Source organism: Colias philodice, chromosome 26 (genome assembly GCF_061535455.1).
Source record: "Colias philodice isolate Cphi_HAF_F1 chromosome 26, ilColPhil1 Martin Lab GWU primary, whole genome shotgun sequence".
Classification (NCBI taxonomy): Eukaryota; Metazoa; Arthropoda; class Insecta; order Lepidoptera; family Pieridae; genus Colias; species Colias philodice.
This window is the reverse complement of record NC_143111.1, coordinates 9,510,524-9,533,348: the sequence shown is the minus strand read 5'-3', so window position 1 is coordinate 9,533,348 and position 22,825 is coordinate 9,510,524. Positions and strand designations below refer to the sequence as shown.

The 22,825-nt window shown below is 32.1% G+C and overlaps 1 protein-coding gene across 2 annotated transcripts in view; it reads left to right on the top strand.

Annotated features, from left to right (window-relative positions):
• Positions 1-22,825, top strand: part of LOC149477101 (neuropeptides capa receptor-like) — a 79,796-nt gene that overhangs the window by 45,448 nt on the left and 11,523 nt on the right. The window contains exons 4-5 of one of the 2 annotated variants that reach the window (XM_089711556.1): positions 15,055-15,254; positions 19,823-19,982. In XM_089711556.1, coding sequence (XP_089567682.1) covers positions 15,055-15,254; positions 19,823-19,982 — 360 coding nt within the window. The remainder of the gene's footprint in view (positions 1-15,054; positions 15,255-19,822; positions 19,983-22,825) is intronic. The other variant, XM_089711557.1, reaches the window with a different exon arrangement.

Sequence of the window (22,825 nt, the reverse complement as noted above, 5' to 3'; positions counted from 1 at the left end):
TTAGCTTTAGGCATTCAGTTTTATCTTATAAATGAAGTTGTTTTAGTGGAGCAGGAATTTAAAATTTTTATGTATTTTAAGTGTATTTTTATGACAGAAGTATAACAACTTATGTCTACTAGATTGTGAAGCTAGGATATTTTGAAAAAATAATTAGTTATTCAGAATTTGATAACTCGGATCAAATTGTCAGTTAGTATCGTATAATTGTATAAAACACGAGTTTTAAACAATTTTATAATAACTTTTTGTGAATTTTTTAAAATTTTGTTCCTTACCAACATACTTAAAATAAAAAAAGCATTAATCTTCTCTATTATGTTAGTAAAGATATGACTTCAAACCTTTCGTTTTTCGTTTCTAAACAAGATTTTCAACTTCAAACTGCAAGGAAAATGTTTCAAACGAATTTTCAGTTTGCGACACGCGCTCTGACGCACACTAATTGCCTCCAATGGAAGCTATGACGTCTTTCGACACAATGCTACTTCAAACGAATGTGTGACGAATACTTCAGTTATGTTAAGTGGCTTAGCGGTTTTAGTATTTAGAAGTTAAGGGTAAAGAGGGCTTAATTTATCTGAATGTTTAGCAAAGGATGTCAAAAGGGTAAGAAGGCTAGGCTTGAAGACCTTGATTGACTTCTGACTTGAACTTAAGTCTTAAATTAAGGATCGATGGGATTAGGGACTTTTAGTTAATTTGCATATTATTAAGGTGTATTACTATAACTCCAATTTATGAAGGGATATAGAAATAATGCTAAATCAAAAGGTATGTAGTTTGATATTTAAAGAAGCTTATTGGAAATAGTCTGAAAATGCAGAATATTAAATCTTTAATAAATTGCCTTACAAAGGAATTTGAAACTTTACTTTGACGAATATTATAGGTAATAAGCATGCTTCATTTTATTTAAAAAAGCTAAAGTAAAGTCTAGAGAAAGCAAATAAATTCCCCAACAAATAACAATCTATTATTATTTGAGACAAGCCAAATAGGACTCAGATCACACATTATAGTTTTTTTTGAGAAGTTCATCTCAAAGGCAACTCTTGATTTACTTCATTTATGCAAATCTAGGTTCGTGATGTTTATTAAGGTACCAATTGTTATCTATTCTTCAGTCTAATCTAGAATCTATTCAGATTTCGTATTAACCCAGATGTTACTGAAACAATTTTTGTTATCATATTAAGGTGAAATTTACATATTGTGTCCATATTGCAAAAAGTTTAACTGGAAAAATAGTATAAAAATTTTATCTATCGTGGAAATCTCGGAAAATGGTGTCCTTTTAAAAGGACGGTAGTAATATGTACTACTAAGTACATAGAAATCTAAATAACAAGACACATAGAAGTGCTATAATGTCATAATTCGTATGAAAACCGCTGTCGCCAAAATCAACACATTCAAACCGAAAGCTAAACAGTACACACAAGTAAACTATGCCTTTTATTGGACAGCTTGATTTTAGTGAAAACTAACTTAACTATTAAATTAAGCTTTTGAATATGTATCCTAACGCACGAATTTACGGTTTATTTTAGAATAACATCCCTAAGTATATGAGACTTTTTGCTCCAATACGAACAAACGTGATAATAAGAATGGTCGACTGTGTCATTCATTGTTATTTCGATTACTATGGTGACACTCGTAATACTTGTAAATATTCTATAATTTTAAGGAAAAACGGCATTATTTCTAAAAAAAAATATTTTCCGATGAAATATTATTCCTTTATAAGTATAATTACAACTTGTGGAAGAATTTCCGCAATGGGAATTGCTGAAACACACCATGTATACACTCATACGTCTCCAGAGCAACTGAACAGTGACGAACACACTGGTGATGTGAAAATCACCTGAGTGGCGACAAGGTCACGCACGCTTACGACTTCTAGTGTCTTGTTATTTAGATTTCTATGACTAAGTAGGTAGACTATGATATTAAAATGACAACATACATTTCACATATTTTTATGTAGCAATATGAAAGTTTTCAAAACATAATTTAGAATGCAAGGTTCCATTACATTTAGGACAATAGAAATTGGCTTTCTTGTGACATTCTATACACCGAAGCTGCTTGTCTCTGTACCTAATGATGTGATCTTTTCCATCAAATCCAGAGGTTTCACGGAAACTCTAGCACCTTTACGTTCCTCATTCTTATATGTTTCGAGCAGAGCAGTTCCAATACTTCTACGAATGTGGAGATAATCATAATGGCCCCCTTTTACTTATATATTTGCCAAGAATTATGTACTACCATATCTAGTCCATGACAAGTCAAAGAAAAATACCACTTCTTGCCTCTGATAGATGTCTTGTACAAACCGATGCTCTGGTCGGATCTGTCCACCCCTCCCATCCCATTTTCTCGTACTTTTTTTACGACATGTATATTTTTCTTCTGTTGTTGTGAAAATCTCTTTACCGTAGACACAGGCTGAATCGTATCAACGTTTGATGCAACAGTCACAACACTGTTATCATTCCATTTGCAAAATAAATTTGTTCTGCTCTGGTCGATTGATGCTTGAATGTACCTCGTGGTGTCTTTTTCAATTCTCAAAGGCAGCAGGCAAAGGGCATTTCGCGACGCGATTTTCCCGTACTGTGCCAGTAGCCTTTATTCCTCGTACTCGAAGTTCATCAATGAGATGAATGGACGTAAAAAAGTTGTTAAAAAATAAATGGAATGCAGCTTTGCCCTATATTTGTCGCAGTACATCGGCATACTGTAATACAACGCTTGCACCCAATCCCAGAGGCATTTGGTATTTGTGTTGATTACCAACATCATTCGATTGTTCTTGGTATGGATCACACCAAACTCTGCAACCTAACCGTGTCGCTCCCACCCAAAATTCATACCCCCATCTTATTGGTTTCCCTCTTATGAATTGCTTGCATGGATGGCCGCCATAGTAGAGCACCATGGCTTCGCCGATGCTGTGATGCTCTTCAAAGAGTGCATGCGCAAAAAAGTACTCTGTAGTAGTACATATTACTACTGGCCTTTTAAAAGAACGGCAATTAAAACTGCATAAATATCACAAATAAAATGTAATCTAATAGTAGGTAATATATATTTCTGATAAAACACGTTTCAAATTACGTGTATTTAAAATAAATCAAGTAATTTGTTGTAATTTATTGATAATACATTTAACTTGATTTATCAATGGAAAATGACTGAAATTCTAAAATAATTTAAAAATATACCACTGTTATAAAACGACACAACACTTTAATTTTCCAATTCCTACAACCGTGAGGTTTCAAACGAATATAAACATTTTTTTCAAAAATGCCCTCATTGTTAATAACAATTTTATTTATGGTGCGTCCTTTTAAAAGAACGATAGTAACAACTGGGTTAATATTCAATTTATCGATGGCCAAAGTTTCATTTCCATTCAATTTCTTGATTCAAAGACTAAAAGATGTAAAATTGTGTAAACAACTTATAATACATTAGGTTCCATTCAAACCAATATTTCAGTAAGAATTTACTTAACAGCAGCCCGCGAATATAAACATAGCCTATTATTATTGAATCTCGAGTCGGACTCTAATAGATGAGCTTTTGTTTATGCATATTACTCGACAAAACATAAATAGATAAGCTTTGGTCGAGATAATTTTCAAACATTAAATACGAACAAAACCTAGTCGAGTAGAGTCTTACCACCGTGCAAGATAAAAAATAGTAAATACATGCCTATTATTGAATTATGATTAGAATTGCATACAAAAAGCTACCTGACATGACCAAAGTAAAGTAATTTGGAGTCGGTTGAAATAGTTTGTAAATGGTTTACAAAACTATGTCGTTAAAATATAGTAAATATAGGACTGTTTACCTCCTTTGTGTTTTATTGTACTATTTTGTTGTTTGGGCGACGTACAGTCAGAGGTTAAATGGACAAGATGGTATTACAAGGGTTCCTTTGTGGAACTCTAAAATGAGCTTCCCTTTTGCCTTTTTAGCGAATATCATACATAGGATTAGGATATTAGAGGTTCAGAGACATACTTACAGCTTCATCATTTAACCCTGTTTATTATAATGACCTTTTATAAAGTGAAAGTCGTACTTTTAAAAAATATTTTTCGTATTAAATATTTAAGTGTCTTTAGAAATTATTCATTGACTGCTATCGCAGTAAATAAATAGTAAAAAGCAACAAGCAAGTCTTAGAGGAAACTTAATTCGTTTATTAACCCCATATTTATGTAGTGACAATGTATAAATGAAAGTTTATTTTTATGGTATGTACGTTAAACAATGACTTAAAAAAATTCGTTGGCAACAGCTATCGAAGCAAATAAACAGGCAAATAAATTGGTTTACCAGATATTTAACGGACCGTTAAATTTTTACTATTTCCTTCATAAATCTTTTTATTTCTAACAAAACAGAATCTGTTTCACTTCTATTATTTATGGTATTATTTTTGGATTGTATAATCTGTATTTATATTGTCTCTGGTGTATGAAGATCGTTAATGTTATTTTGGATTTATGCTTCTTATCGTTTGATATATTTATTTCATTTCTTTTATACTAACCAGATATTGGTATGCTATTTATAGCTTCAACATATTTTAAGATATTTAGTAGCGTGATATTTTAATACTACAGTTTATTTTATATGGAACCAGTCAAGGGCAAGGATATATAGAGGGATAGAGCTTTATAAAGATCGAATAATAATTATTAATTTATATAATTATAGGTGTAAAATAATTAAATTTCCTACTAAAGATAACGAAGACACGACTTCGCTAGTGAGTAGGTATGCGGGATAAAAAGTAACTAATATAGACTTTATCTATCCAGCTGATCCGAACAGTTTTTGCATTACATTCACCCTTAAAAACTTTCTCCTTGATTTATTAGTATTATAGGCACAGAACAGGTAGCACTATCGTATTATTTAGATTTAGCTGTTGTCACTAGGCAAATAATACCTAATAGTATTAACAGAAAACGATAATGTTGTTTCTCTTCGTATTTGGTTTATTTTTAGTTACAGAAAGTAAATACGCTTTAATAAGATAAACTAATGAAATTATTGCATTGTCATCGATCCCTAATAAGTGTACAAAATTTTAATTAAATCTTTTAAGTGGGATAAATAAGGTCTAAAGAAGTTGGTTATAGGCAAACGTACAAGTGAAGCGAATTAAATCGTGTTTCAAACTCAAACATTTGTTTATTCAATTAGACTTCTTTTAGAAGCACTTTCGAATTGTCATTACATATTGCACGCCTCATAAGCGAAGCGTTGAGGTGGGTACTACTGTCACTTCGCGCAAAACATCTGATTTTTCAAACTTAAAATGTCTTTATGTATCATACATTGCACTTGTAAGATAATACATATACACACATATTAAGAAAAAAACACTATTTTTAACATTCATGATATTTTTGATGTCATTTTTGTTATTTAAACTAGTTAAAAAACAGTTTAAAAAAGTTCTGTCTTGGACGTCCGTGTGTCTGTATGTGCGGAGGATTTTCTTGTTAACACGATAGCGACCGAAATACTTTACTTATCGAGTCTTTTTTTTTCTCTTACGCTTGAGTATGCTCAGGAATAGAACCCTTTAATTTTTCAGGGTCTGATTCGATGTGGTTTAATTGTTATTAAATAAACAAAAATAATAATTAATAAATAATTATTAAAAAAAAATTATGAGGCGTGCACTTTTGGATTTTCCAAATTATTTTAAACATTTACCACCGATTCGGAAAGCAGTATCTATGGAGAAGAACCGGCAAGAAATTCCATTATTAAAAAGAGCATCAGTTAAAAAAAAACGAGTAGCAAGTAGCAAAACATTTAAATAATCTAAAGGTGAGTTTTAAAAATAAACTACTCTAGATGTTATAAAATCCCGTGTCGTAAATATGTGTCAGGATTTGTGACATAAGCTGACAGAGGGACAATACACGGGTCTCTAATGCGATTCTACCTTCAGAGGTCACACTGGAATAGAGGTCACAACTTGCACGCTGTAAATACAATGTGTATGAAAAAAATACTAATAGTATTGTATAGCTGAAGTGTTTGTTTGTTTGATTAATCGCGCTCTTCACAGGACCCACGGGCCGGATTTGAAATTTTTTTTCACTGTTCGATAGTCAATTTATCGAGGAAGACTAGGCTATATGATCACGCTAATGCGGGCTACTCACATACCAGCAGCAGAGGCAATTAGACAAGACAATTAATAGGAGCGCAGCAATGCGAGTAAAACCGCATGGCAGAGCTACCAACCTATATTTTACTTTTACAATATTTGAATAGATTTGAAGGTAATGTTCCCCTGTGGTCCGAGTATATAATTCTTTTCATTATTATGCCTAGTTTTATAATAATGTTTTAAAGAAGCTCCTACAAGTATCTCTAGGGATATTTTGTATGGAATTAAGTGAATTTCGTTGTAATGAATTACTTATACACCGGAGAGGTTTATAAGGTTCCATTTAATATTTGAGAAACAAATTTCAAATAGTCTTTTTCACTTTATTGTTCTTTCATATGTTCTATTTATTTGATTTTGATGAAAGTTTATAAAAAAGGTGATTGTTAAAAAAACGTAATCCTGAAGATTATAAGGAAATATGTAGTTGCCATTGTTAATAAATACTTTATTGTGTTTTTAATGAATAAATGTTAATTACTATCTATATCATAGATGAAAAGATAAATTAAAGCTATTTTTGGTACACTATTTTTTATTATAAATAGGTACATAAATTAATTGATTGCGAAGTATCATAACTTTAATCTGTATCATACAAAGCTATCAAATTGATTGATGTACTATAACGTTATCAGCGATTTTCGCATTCCTGTTATACCGTATTCGGATTATGGCGTCATCGAGTTTTTATTGGGTCATATCAATGTGAAACGTATGAGGAAAATGAAGTAACATATTACATAGTTTCATATATGGGAAATATGAACGATTTCACAGGGACTACTGAACCTATATCCTTAAAAGTGCGATTGTTTTTCAGAAAGGGAGAGAGAAATTATAGAGTTAAAGATCGTAGGTACTTTTCCTATAATTATTCTTCGTAATTTATAGCAAAGCCAAAAAATGTAGATATGTATGGAACAACGGTAAGAAAATCCTGGCACATGATATCCAACCTCTACCATCTATATAGTTATAGTGATCATTAGATAAAGCAAACAAGCGTGTTAACATGTTATTTTTAATTTTTGTGTCCCCCACGTTGACTCCTTACAACGTGTACTACTGATATAAATTAAGATATCACTAATACATTTTTCTTGTAATTTTGATGCGATTCTGTGTGATTTTATGCTTATTGAAAAATTAATCAAAAGGTTACCGATTGTTTGTTACCCTACTGCCATTTGTACTCAACTAACTAGCTCGATTCAATTCCCCAACCTTGGCATAATACAACAGCTTCAGCTTCATAACGAAACATTCCCAGAAACGTCACATTTATCAGAATTTACTAACAAAAGTCCACAGAGCTTTATTGTGCAAGTGCTGAATGTTGGGGGAAAGTTACGAGTCCCGCTGTGTCCCTTATCCCTTTTAATTCCTGCACTTTGCGATTTGAGAGCACGTGTAACAGAAACACGTGGACTGTATTATACTGCCATTTTTAAAAGATGTGTGGATAAATAATGGTGTTAATTTGAATCACAAACATGGAAAATTGGAAACTCAGGAGTTTCACCACAACTTATTGGTAAGGCTTAGCAAATAAAATATAACCTATGTCACAGAGGAATAATATTTAATTTTAGCTTTAGTTTTGACTTGTGTGGAATTATAAAAAAATGCCTACAGAGTTTTAAATAGTTTACTTAGGTACTGAAATGCCATTAATTACCTTAAGACGTAAAAAAAGTCAATATTATGTATTGAATAGTTACGCTACAAATGCAGTGAATATAATACTGTTTCTCAATTTTCATGCAATCTACATTTTATGTATAATCAATTTCTTCTTATTTATCGCTCTTTATATTATAAATAAAACTTGCAGAACATTTTGAAACTTTTCGTAAGAAATTTAAAAATATCCAGGCTTGAGTTAACTTTAAATAGCCTTTGGCTCTTGTTAAACTAATATACAAAATGTCAATTTATATTAAAAGTATAAAGTGAACTAATTTTAACTTAACAATACTTTGTAGAAGAAAATAAAATATTATATGTCTAGGTAATATTATATCGCTACAACTTCCAGTTTAATATTTTGGAAGATGCATTATAAATCATAGATAATATAACATACTTACCTCTAGATACTTAAATTTTATTTTATGGAAAGTACGTAAACATAAACAACTGAAAAGCATACCTACATCTACATAATATATTCATATACATTTTTGTAGACGATTGATATATCTATTATTTTATAATTTATTACAGAATATTTTTCAGATAAATTACAGTTTTTGCCTAAAAGCTACGTTACATTTTTAAACATACAGCGTAAAGCGTGTCAAGTAATAAATCTGTATAATTTAATCATTTTCATATAAATTCGTTGCGAAATCCTTTTTGTGCTCGTCAAACGAATTTCCATATAGATGAAAGTTCTTGTGCCTAAAAGGCCTAAGGTGAAGAGTAGGCCAAAGTCAACAGTACTATGGTCTATAGGGCACCTAAACGCTTAGTTTACTACGTAATTATAAATAATCTAGTAACTATTGGAACCTAAATTAAAAATAATTGTGACCTTGCTATTAAATCTAGGCATACAAGAAAAATTAATCTACAAATGTCTCGAGAACCCCTCGACCGTAGTATATTATTATTAGTCTGTGCCTCGACCTATTCCGTTACTTTTTTAACATTTTTGTAATGCCATAAAGGAGTTTCTTATGGAGAGATAACACGAAAAAGGGGTTATAGGGCAGAACAACATTTTCCGGGGCAGCTAGTTATTAAAACTTAATGCTGACTTTACTTGACAAATACTCATTAAAATAATTAATAAAATGTAACATAGGTACTAATATTTACTAGTTTGGTTTTGACAGGAATAAGTAGGAATGATTATATCATATACACATATTTTTAATCCATACTAATATTATAAATGCGAAAGTAACTCTGTCTGTCTGTCTGTTACTCAATCACGCCTTAACTACTGAACCAATTTGCATGAAATTTGGTATAGAGATATTTTGATACCCGAGAAAGGACATAGGATAGATTTTATCCCGGAAATCCTACGGGAACGGGTATTTCTTTGAAAACGCGGGCGAAGCCGCGGGCGGGTAGCTAGTTTTATATAAAAAACAACAAAATTATGATAGCTATTATTCTAATATCCGTTTAGCCAAAATAATCTTACTATCTGTTATATTGGATTTATATTGTTTAACCAATCAATCCTCCGATATTCGTTCGTTATATCATGGAAAAAATTCCATTCCAAATATCATATTTACAGAAGTAGTTCAAGCAATTTCCACACAAGCCGGTGAAGTTTGAGGATTTAATTGAAAAATAATACTTTCCCGCTTAACGGACGGAGGCGGAATTGCCGCCATAGTTTTCGATTGTTTAGTTTTCATAAAACGAGTTGCGTTCGTTGTTACGTGTGCAATTCAGTTGCTGTTTCGAATTTGTAGGTGGGCTGTTTGAGCGTATTTTTGTGCAGGTTCTAATAATATTTCAACCTTCTAATCACTGTGATATTAACTAATGGTCTAAGACCCGGTCTTAAATAAATATAATATCCTATCCCATCTGATTTTGACGAAACAATTTTTAATAGGCTGTTACGAATTTATGAAACAACCTCTGTCATATTATATATGCCTGCTGCATTTATTTTTCATGATTTATTTTTGGCTGCATCATCTTTTTATACGATAGTAAACATGTAGATTGTAGAATTCGACGCCTATAAAAAATATTTTCCTAATACCGGATTTTAGACTAATGATGACAGCTTATAGCTATACTTACTTTTTTTTAATGATTGTATTGATTAATGATGAATGTTATAAATAACCATTCTTGTATTATAAACGCTGGCTGTGCCTGCTATATGGAAACATATTAATTTATTATTATATTATAGGCTTCTCTTAATCGTGAAATGAGAATGAAAATAGTTGTTTATTTAATTTATAATTATTAATATTAATGTAACGCATAATTGAGTACTGTCCGTAGGTATTTATTTAGCAAGCCTTGTATATTCCAAAAATGCGTCTCACTTTTATATGTACGAAACAATGGAAGTTTGGATCGTGACGCGAAATTAGTATTATTTCAAAGTTATAAAAAACATAAACAAATTGCAAATCCTACTTCTTGTTTATAATATAAATACGAAATTTTGTTTGAACTAAGATAGTTTGTTATTTCAAGAAAAAAATCTGCCCTGATCTGCCTTGGTTAAATTTAAATACAGCTAAGATATAAGATATACTTTTTCCAAGTTCCAAGCATCAGATTACAAGGAAACTTAGGTAATAATAATTGTAATTAAATTCTCAACAAATTATACGCTTCGCTTACAACATATTAAAAACTCAATATTACACGAGGACCTCACTTCAGAGTTACGAATGCTCAAAGCGTACCTATGTTCCAACTTGTTAGTTTTCTCTACTGTGCACTAGATACAAGCACTACCTATGTATTTAATCTGCTTTGACGTTAAATTTTTACTTATTTGACCCTCTTTGACCTAGTTATCTACCTCCTGGGATACTTTAATCTAATATAGATTAAAAATTAAATAAACCCTACAAGAAATGCTTCTCACACTAAAAATATATTAGTTTTTCCATGCGATCTGTAATATAGAAATTCTTTTATAGAGGTGTAAATTTTTGTACCTACCATTGAGATAATATTACTTACGTATGGAGGAGACACAACGAACAAAATCTGTGCGCCATTTTTTTTGCTCTAAGTTTTAAAAATTATTATCTAGTTAGGTACTTACCGATGAAAGTTATTCCTTTGCACTTTTCCGTATTATTTGTATTATTTGTGTAATATCGTAACACACACGAAGGCATATTTGATGCGTTTGACTTTAAAACCATTAAAAAAAACCGAACATAAGTGATGTAGGCGGTGTCGTCTCCATATTAATATTATATCAATGGTACCTACATATTTAATTTTACGTACCTACTTAATACTTATATTATTAGATATCGTAATAAAAATCTGTCTTACACCTATATAAATGTTTTATTTCTAAGGGCATAACAATTTTATGAAAGAAAAAAGTGTGTATCAAAAGAACTATAGTAAGAAGGGAAAAATACCTCATTGCTTTTCGTAATCGTACTGAAAGAAATAGTAAATGTGATGATTTCGGATTATATTGAGAAAAAATAACTTTATGTTGTGTCTGGTGATTTAAGAAAGAACTTTTTTCTGTCTACCCGCAAAGAAAATTATATCGAAGTTTGAAATGCTTTGTCGAAAAAGTAGAAAATGTATTTAAAATCAGTATTGTACTTAAAAAACTTTCAGATAAAATAAAACACATTTTCTTTAAGCTTACTAACCATATACGAGCAAAATAAAGATTTTTATTTTATTTGAATTGAATATAATAATTTATAGATAGAAATAAATAAACAATATTATGTAAATAAAATAAATAGTTATGAGAAATAGCTAATGGGATTCCCGTGTTTCATCCATTTAATAGCCTGAAGTTATGAATGAATAGACTTTATAATGACGTATAGATTGTCTAATCTAAAAATGAACGCCCCTCCACTGTGTTTACGCTCACATTCAAAGTACGTGTATAGACGCAATACACACAAATTGGTCTGCCTCATTGGTCGTTCAGTCCTCCAGTCCCGTCCATGCCCGAACGACAGGACCAGTTGGCCAACTAGTGCATAAATGACGCGATGCACGACAGAACGGACGTGTCATTCCGTACACAGCGCGCTCTCCCCGCCATACAATGCTAGGCACCTGAACTGATCGCCCGATTAGTTGACAAATCAGTGCGCGAGTGTCAAAGTTTGCAGTAGAATCGACGCGCGCACACATATAAAGTGGTTCAATAATTATTTGTCCTCACACATTGAAACAATTAAGTTTAGTGGAGGGGCGTTCATTTTTAGATTAGACAATCTCTACCTAGAGTTTTGATACATCATACGTAATTCTTAAATGAAGTTGAAATAAAGATTTTTTTATCTCTTTATGACAAAGATAACATATCTGTTATTTTTATTATGTTAAATTAAATTGTAATATTACGTGATTTTAAAAGAGCAACTATTCAGTTTCATGCCGGTTCTTCTCCATAGATACTGCTATCCGAATCGGTGGTAAATTTAAAAAATATGACTATTCATAAGTGCTTCTAGAAGAAGTCTAATTGAATAAATAAATGTTTGAGTTTGAATTTACTTGTGACAGCCATGAATAAAAAAATCTTTATGTTATTCTATAATCTATTTGCAAACAAAACTTCAGCAGCTTTAGCGAGAAACAGCAATAAACAGCTTGAAATTCACAAACTTTAGGATTTTGTTCTATTTGCGAGATAAATATGTTGCGTTATTGAAAACTCACTAAGTAGAGTTAAAACTTTTCAACAACTTTGTACACTGGGTTCCTAACTTTATTCATGGATTAAATATTTAAGCCGTGATAATCCATATTTACGTACATTGAATAAGAAGTTTATTATTAGAAAAATCTAAACAAAGAACATACTCATTGAAACATATATATATGTAATTTTTACATTTTATAAAATAGCTTTTTGAATGTATTCATACAAAAATACCTCGTATATCAAACACCTTCGATGCGTTTATAAGTTCTGATGGATTCAACACATCAAGAGTTAGACAAGGACATATTGGTAACTATAATGAACCCAAAAACATTGAATTATTACACTTTTCTGTCACTAGTGGCATAAATAAACTTTTATACTTACTCTTGCTTACTACACAAATACATTATGTGAATGTTTTGACTAGTAAATATATGTCGTCTATAACAACCTATAACCTCTCTACACGATATAAATACCAGGTTAAAATGCTAAAGCTTTTTTATTTCAGGAAAGCGAGTGTTGTAATATATGAATAGTTGTGGTTATGCTTTTAAGAGCGTTTACCTCAACGCAGTTAAACTGAACGAACTGTTTTGTTCAGAAATTTCGGCTTTAATTCAAAACGATTGTATTATTTTGATACATTATCAACATAGCGTATCTACTTAAAGTTTGGAATATCTGAAGCTCTCTTTGAGTTTTATACTACTGTTTTCTGTACTGCATATTTTCTGTATGTAAATAGGCATAAAATATTATGTTATGTTACGTTAAATTCGTTAGAAAAAACTGTGACAGAGTTATTTTCGCATTTATAATATTATTAGAAGTGCACGATTTTAAATTAATTAGAAATAGTATGTTTAATTAACGTTATTCATGACTTCAATTTTATAATCTGCATTAAAATTATAAGCAAATGAAGCAATATCTCACAAAGTACGTGCTTAGGTAGAATAAATAAGAATTAATAATACCTATTATATAAGATATTTTCGTTAGTCATCGTAAATAAATTGTTGGACAGAGCCGAGCGGAATAAATTACTCGGAGGGGTTTAATCTAACCCGCTTTTAACACTTCTTTTAAAAAGAGCAAGTGTTTGGAATACTAATACTTAAATGTTAAAATAAAATATATCCACATATATTTTTCTATCCTCACGAAAAAGGGTTGAAATACTCTGTTTTATTCAGTAGATACAATTCGTTAGGTGTCTGGCTCATTAACTATAAAATTCAGCTTTACGAATCGGTGGTAAATGTTAAAAATATGTTACGATTCAAAAGTGCTTCTAGAAGAAGTCTAATTGAATAAATATTAAATAAACGAGTTCGAGTTTCAAATAAGAATCATATAACGAAGTAACAGTGACGAATTGTACAATGCCTTCTTTGAAAACATTTAATTCTTTTGATTAAATATAAATGTGTAATTTACAATAATCTAGCAAATAAGTAGTTCATAAAGTTCACGAAGTTGCTTTCCAATTTTTTATCCATCAAAGGACAAATATAATTTAATAAACTCTCACAGCCTTTGATGTGACAAAACTTGGAGATTTTATTCAAAGGCTGTTACAGAAAGGTTAATAAATTATTGCTTTTATTTTTAACCAGTTTCATTTAATGCGATATTTGCCGCTCTGTTTGTCGTTTCAAATGTTTGTAAAAATTCAATTTACATTTACTTACTGAATTTTTACAAGCTCTTCAGTACGTTTGTTCATTTGCTGGGAAATTTGAGAATTTTGATATTATATTTAAATTAAAATATCGAGTTGTAAATGTGAATATTCTTATTATATTCGTATTAGTCTTTTTCTTATTATATTTGTGCTGAATTCATGATGTTAATTCTACTCTTGTTACACGTTATGGCACACTTATTAATTTTAATTGTATAGTATTATATTATTTTATACTATACAAACAAAATAATTCTAATATCAAACGATCTATGCAAAATATAAAAATTTATTAAGCTTGCATAAAAAATTATGGTCCTTATATTTTCAAATAATGTTTCCAAAGTCAGAGCTTATTTCGCTTTTCGAATATAACTTGAGGCTTTATAGAGCTTTACGGAGTCAAGTTTTCACAGCGGATATCGATAATGACGTCATCATTGGTGACTTACGGTTATGTTATGTATTATTAATGTGAAGGTAGAAAGGTGTATACTTTGTTTCAGTTTGAATTATATTTTTTAAAAATTATATTCTTAGTAACATTTGTTGCATCTAGTTTTAATAAAAAATTAACTATGAATCGTCTCTCACAAGTATTAGGATATGTTAGAAGTAGAGTCTGATTCTTAAGAAATAATAATGCGATAAGGACATGTTTCTTCTACTTAAAAAGTTAACTTTTTTTAGTATTTACCAATAATACACTTCTGCTACCCAAATATAAGAACTACTGGAAATAATGAATTTTTTTGTTCACAGGGCATCATACGTGTCTGTACTAACTATAGTAGCGTTCACGCTCGAGCGCTATCTGGCTATCTGCCACCCGCTACACATCTACGCCGTAGCGGGCTTGCGGCGAGCGCTACGGATCGTGTTGGCTCTGTGGGCGCTCTCTTTGCTCGCAGCTTCACCCTTCGCACACTACACTACCGTTAACTACCATGATTATCCGCCAGGTAAATGTAAACATAGTTTAAACGGTTGTTTTAACTTGCTATTAAATTTTGGTTCGCGTAATAGCTTTCCAAGGTTATAAGAGGTGAAAGTTCAACCCTCATACCACATACGGTAAATAAATTGAATACCCAAATAGCTTTCGGCTTCCGCACGTTTTACTAGTTTTGTCATTAAACGCAACTTCACCACAACAGCCGCTCGCTTTAAATATAATTTTGCTGACATCTATACCACACCAATAAATTCTATATTGGATTTTAAGGTGATTACTCTGCTACAATGAAATAATAAACAGTATCAGTATTTTCAATATGAGAGCGTGGCAATAAAAATGATTCATCGTTGTTTTAAGTTGTCCGAAAATATTAAATTTAAAATGATTCATGGGTGCACTTGTCCAATCTTTATTTGATAAGGATAACAAAATAAATAATAAATATCGAAACGCGACATTTTTACGATTTTATTTACGGTATTTGTCGTGAAATCAAACCATTAATCAATATAGTCGAGTATTGTGGCTTTTAAAACAATTAAATTGCGATTCCTCTGACGAAGGCAGTCTTTGTGAAGATTACAGTGTTCACGCTTGAACGCTACTTGTCTACAGCCTACATTCCACGCGCTCTACCTCTACGCCGTAGCGGGTGCTACGCATTGTTGTAGGATCTCAGCTCGTTTGATTTACTGATTGTTATGTGAATGCACTGAATCTATTTGGAAATATAAGGGGATTTTAAATGAATTCTTAATCATCTTGAGTAGTTGATTTATAGCTAATCTTAGTTACGTTTTGAAAAAAAAATAATTTTGAAATGTTGTATGTAAGGAAATACAATCACAGAAGATTATCTTTATCAGCTTACTGCTTAAAACAGCTGTATATTTAAATCATACAGTGGTCGTCGTCATTACCTCTCCCAAAGACATATATCATATTATTTTAAAATTTATTCTAAACTGAAGCACATTTCATTCTATCTCTTCTTTTATTACTAGCATTTTCATATGCTAGTGAATATCGTGAATATGTTTCATCATTTATTACGATATATACTGTGACATCTTAGTGCTTTTGCAGCATTGCTTTTAAATAAAATCTCTACGTGATCAATATTTTAAACTTTTGAATATTCTATAATGAAAAATTTTATTATGATGTTAAAAATATCGGAATACGATAAAGAAGACCTTTCTTCCAGGTTTAAAACTTTAACGACAAAATGAGAAATAAAGACGGAACATACAATCGAGATTTATAAGGTTAATGAACGCTTTAACTTGAGATTGAATCGCTGTTTTATCGCCAAAAATACTACTTTTTCATGATTTGATTGATTAAATAAAAATCAGAATATATCTCCTACATTAAAAGTGACTTTAAAAAGTCATAAACTTTGAGTAATGAATACCGCTCTATCACATTTTTTCAACATCCATTATTTTTAACTGCTCTTTCTTTTTCGAAGTTAGGTCGTATAAAAAATTGAATAACTTGAATAGCTTTATGAAGCAGTTTTGCACCACTTATTCAGATGTTAAAATATAATAAAAAAACACGTTAATTTATCTAAAGACTTCAAATAAGAAATAACAGTTAAACAAAATCAAAAAGCGGAAAAATAACTACAAATTTTATAGTAGTAAATAACGACCTGATAACTCATCTTTAACCCAAATGAAAATTAAATTAACCCTTTGAAATGAAAAGATTAATTATCTGACAGACTTGACGCTATTCGTTAATACTTCGGTACAGTTAACATTTCAACTAATTCAATAAAAACTTTATTGGATTTAGTTTGTTTACTTGGGTTTTTACTGTGACTTGGACCTTTTCAATTTAAGATCAAAGGACGGGATTGTGTCGTGTCGTTTTTTAAACTAACACGTGCTGTATAAATAGTTTTTAATTAAGATTAGAGTTATGTGGCTTGTTTAGATTAATGAATTGACTTGTGAAACACTAATTTCGTGAGAAAATGTTAGGCGTAGTGTGAATTTTTGCAAATTATTCAATATGAAGTTATAAAAAAAAACATACAATAATTTAAAAAAATACATTATTTGCCTCAAAATTTTGCAATTTTGTTTCGGTGTGGTTTAAAGTAATTAAAATGATCATTGCTTTTCAAGAACTCTACATCTCTATATCTGTATTTATAGAAGCAACACTTCAAAGTTCTCCATCTGTCGAAACATGAAAGACAAACCCTTTCGCTTTTATAGTTGAAGTGGATTGCCGGCTGTGACACCAAGGTTGAATTTTAATCAAATTAACGACCGATAACATCACCCCGTCATAATCAAATGTCTTTTACTCGAAAAATTTTTAAAAGTCGACTTAAATGGTGTCAGAATAACCAAGACCAAATTAAAATGGACATTATAGCTGAACAGCAGGCTTCAAAAAATTTTGTTCAATTTTGGAAGTCCACTTCTAAACTTGATATTAAGCCAAGTTTGCCGGTGAGTGTAGAGGGGCGTAATCAACCTGAAGATATAGCAAATATGTTTAGAGAACACTTTAAAGTGCGGTCACCTTTGGGGCCCTCAGCCGCGGTTTACGAGGAGCCCGGCAGGGGTGGGGATGAGCTTCTGCTTCATGTCTCTTCTAAGCAGGTTGCATCTATCATAAAGAACATGAGTAGAGGTAAATCTCCGGGACATGACGGGCTCAGTGTTGAACATTTAAAGTATGGGGGGTGTCATTTGCCGAGAATACTTTCCATGTTCTACACCTTATGTATTAGCCACGCCTATCTTCCCGCGGCTCTCATGAAAACTGTAGTCGTGCCTGTGATTAAAAATAAGACGGGTGACATCTCCGATAAGGGAAATTATCGCCCCATATCGCTCGCAACGATTCTAGCCAAGGTGCTGGACAGTGTGCTTGATGCTAGTCTTAATGGCTTTTTAAACCTCCATGACGCTCAGTTCGGCTTTAGACCCGGACTCTCCACTGAAAGCGCTATTTTGAGTCTAAAGCACACTGTTCAATACTACAACAAGCGTAGGACTCCTGTGTATGCTTGTTTCCTCGACCTATCCAGGGCATTTGATCTTGTGTCGTATGACGTCTTGTGGGGGAAGTTGAGGGACAAGGGTATACCGGTAGGCATTTTAAATATATTTAAATTCTGGTATGCTAACCAACAAAATGTTGTTAGATGGTCTAACTCATACTCCGAAGTGTATGGGCTTGAGTGTGGTGTTAGGCAAGGCGGACTTTCGTCTCCCAAGCTATTTAATTTGTATATCAATGACCTTATTGTCGGGCTCAACAGTACGCATGTCGGTTGCAGCATTGGAGGTGTCTGCGTTAATAATATCAGTTATGCCGATGATATGGTGTTGCTGGCTCCGACTGCGTCTGCTGTGTCGGAATTATTAAAGGTTTGTGAGAAATACGTTGAGGCACATGGTCTGAAATACAATGTAAATAAATGTAAATATGTTGTTTTTGGGGACACCGGTAAGTATCCTAAATGTACTTCCACCATAGCTCTTAATGGTGTAGATATTGAAAGAGTTAAACAATTTAAATACCTTGGGCATATGCTTACCGATGACCTCCGAGACAATGTGGACATTGAGCGGGAGCGACGAGCTTTGGCGGTTAGAGCCAATATGTTGGCTCGTAGATTTGCTCGTTGTAGTAAGGTCGTAAAAATAATGCTTTTTAAGGCGTTCTGTCAGAATCTCTACACGAGCAGTCTATGGGCCAGCTATGCGGATCGATCGCTAAATACTCTTCGTGTCCTGTATAACAATGCCTTCCGAATGCTGTTGAAACTGCCACGCTTCTGCAGCGCCTCCGGGATGTTTGCTCAAGCACACACATCGGATTTCTGGGCCGTCATTCGCAAACAAACAGCTTCTCTTTTAAGGAGGGTGCGGGGCAGTTCCAACAGTATAATAAGGACCATCGCGGAGGATGTAAGTGCGCCCATCATGGGACACTTTGTGCGTACACTTGTTGCATCAAAGCGACTTGTCTATGCGTAGAGTGTCCTATGGTGGACTTAGTTATTAGTTATTAGGACTTAGTTTTTAGTTTTTTAGATATAATTATTAACACTAATACTTAGGTTTTTTTTTTTTTTTTTTTTTTTATTTTACTAACAAAATATGGATCTGCGATATCCGAATTGTATGCAAATAAATAAATAAAAAAAAAAAATAACAAATTTTACTTACTTACTCTTTGCCTAAACTTCCGCAAGTAAGCCAGTATTATCTTCCTTACCCTTTCCAGTCCATCTTTTTTCATTTGCTACTTTAATATTATGTACTTGTTGTCGATGTAATTTATTAAATATTGGTGAATCTTAAAAGTTAATAAAGAAATAATTTTTACCGCATCGGTAACCGTATTATATGTATAGCGGACAACGCATACCTCGCTCATGCGCTCTACCTCTACAAATGCTCATGGGTGGTGATGGTCGCTTACCATCAGAAAAACCAACACCGCTCAAAAATAAAAATACATTCTTCTAGAAGCTTCAAAACTTTTGCATGCTACCTTTTTCCTACAAGTAATAAAGTTACACATATTTCTCAGCATCAGGCAACGCGTCCCTGGAGTCAGCGTTCTGCGCGATGTTGGAACTGCCGTCCTGGTACATCTGCGAACTGAGCAGCTTCTTCTTCTTCATTCTGCCTGGCCTGATCATCCTCTGCTTGTACGTGAGGATGGGCTTGCGCATTAGGTACGTGATGGGGTAGGTATCGACATAAGTTATATGCTGTAATATAGAAATAAAAAAAATGACTAAGGTGTCACATGTGAGACACCCGATTGGAACGAAGTTCCTTTCGTTGTGAAAGTATTATAAATTGTATAATTTAATAAATTATTAATATTTAGGAGTTAAATGATAAATGAAATGCTATGGAATGGAATGTTAATACACTTTTGCTATAGTGCGTAGCGCTTGGAGAGCAAAAGTGTCGTAAGGATTTTTCGCCTAGCCCCCCTTTAGCCAGCGTACCTACCGTGCGATAAGGAACTTCGTTCCAACAGTACTAAAGTAGAAAAATTGTATGGAAGTTATAATAATTTTAAGTGTGGTTATTATGATCGTTTATAAAATGATATATTACTCGTATAAAATGCAATGATACAGTTTATATAGTAAATAGTTTGCCACGGTTTCAAGGTATATAAAGAACAAGAATACGTCGTAATGTTTGTATTCTTATTTGCTTGAATTTAAGTTAATACACATCTTCTTCTCCTATAAGCCACACGCCTACAGGTACCATTATTTACAAGACAGAATAATCGCTCCTAATTGTTATAAATGTGTAAACACCGTGTGTTCCTTACAGCTTTGTTTCTAAACCTGCATACATATGTATATGTATAACGTGTGGATATTTATGTATTCCAATTTCCATGACTGCCTTAATAATTAGATATACAAAATTTACCTGAATGTGGAAGATATAGGTTATCTTATAGGTTATAATATAACGATAAACTAAATTCAGAATGACACCGCCTAGAGCGCGTAATATCGTGCGTACAACGACAATTTGTCGCAGTCAGCTTGTTGTTATTGGATTTATATGCTGTGTGATGTTATAAAATATCTCTTTTATTATATGGATTAATCGTTTTGTGATGTATCAAAAAATAATAATTTTTAGGGAAGATTAGGATACTTTAATTATAATCATTTATTTGCAAGCGTAAAGTATAAAAAATTGTTTATATAATATATATACATATTATGTAAAATGTAATGAGATTAAAGTTTATAAAAGGCATCGTAATATTATACAGATGAAACAGGACAATATCGGTGTCATTTACATTAAAAGCGAATGATTTGGTCCACGACAAAGGTGAAATATTAATGAAATGGGTTCAGCAAAGTTAAACAGCTAACAAATTGTAATTTATTCAGAAACACCAACAAGAAAAAAGTCTTATATTTTTAAAATCAACTTCAAGAAGTAACATTACTTTACTTGGCTGAGTGTGAAAATGATATCTTTATCACACCTCGTCTCACGTTTAAAACGTTCATAATAATTGTCAGTAAGTATAGTTACTGTTAATTTAATAACACATGATTTGCCTAATCACTACACATAGTACAAAACAAAATCGCTTTCTCTGTCCCTATGTCCCTATGTATGCTTAAATCTTTAAAACTACGTAACGGATTTTGATGCGTTTTTTTTTAATAGAAGAGTGCTTAGTATATAATTAATTATGTTTTAGACAAAGCGGGCGAAGCCGCGGGCGGAAAGCTAGTGATATATAAAACTTTTCATATTTTGTAACATACACTTTATTTTTATATTCGCGTGGGTTTGTAATATAAGTACGTAATAGCTACTTTTTGACACATAAGGCGCGGGTCAAACACAAGCGGCGCGGGCGCGGGCGTGCCATAAGCGCACCTCTTGAATCTGTTTTGCACCACGTCCTTCTTATACATTTTGTATGAAAGAATTTTGGACAGGTGTCGAGACGGCACGCCACGGTTGTGCCAAGGTTGCGCCGCCTTTCCAAAATTATTTCATACAAAATGCCAATAGCGCACCCGATGCACGCCGGCAGCGCGCCCGCCGCTTGTATAATATGTCCCGCGCCTAAAGAGCTCTTTTCCAATTTGGGAGGAAATAGTGCCATTTACAAGTGTCACATTTCTCTCATGACCTTCCCGTTTTGTAATATTAAGACTCAATAATACGCTATGTGTCATATAACATAAAGTTTTACGATATTAATAATGCTGGACTTAATAACAAGTGCGTGACCTTAATAACCCGACCTAGCTTCTAAACACTGTAAATCACTTGACTTGAAGACAATTTTATGTCGTAGTTACAGTTATATTTTAAGTCTATGATGTCATTTAATAAACGTTTGAAAATTTAATTAAATATGTTTACTGTTTATGAAGAGTTAGTTTAACATAAATTTTATTTGAACCTTACAGTCTCGTATCTATTAAGGAGATCAGGAGTTTACACCGCACATATTGTTTTGTTTGCAAAATGCTAAAAGCACCTTTGTTTATATTTGCAGTCTTTTATTTATCATAAACGGATTTTCCATTGTTCTCCTTGATAACGTTTATTTTGACTTGAAACAGTGTGGTATTAAAACTTATTGAGATGTAAACCTATTAAGGTAAAATTAACGTTTGTAGTTGAGAGTTCATAATAATAGGATGTGAGGGTGAGGAATATGGACGGGCTTTGTAATATATAAAGTTGTTAGTTATACGTGTTGTTGTGTTACATATCACGAGATAATTAAAGTATCTATTCTTTCGTGTTTCTCAGGCAATAATATGTTACATTGTGTTCATATTGATATCACGACTGAGAAAGCATTTATGTAGAGATTCCATTTGTATAGAGATATTGGATGCTAACATTTTTTTGTTAATGAAGAAAAAATATATATAATAAAATCTAATAATAATAATTAATAAATTTAGCAAATATTTTGTATCTATATCTATACTCAAAACGAATATATTCCCAAATATATCAAATATCAATCCTTATGCAATTTAATGTTCAATTCAGAACTACAAAC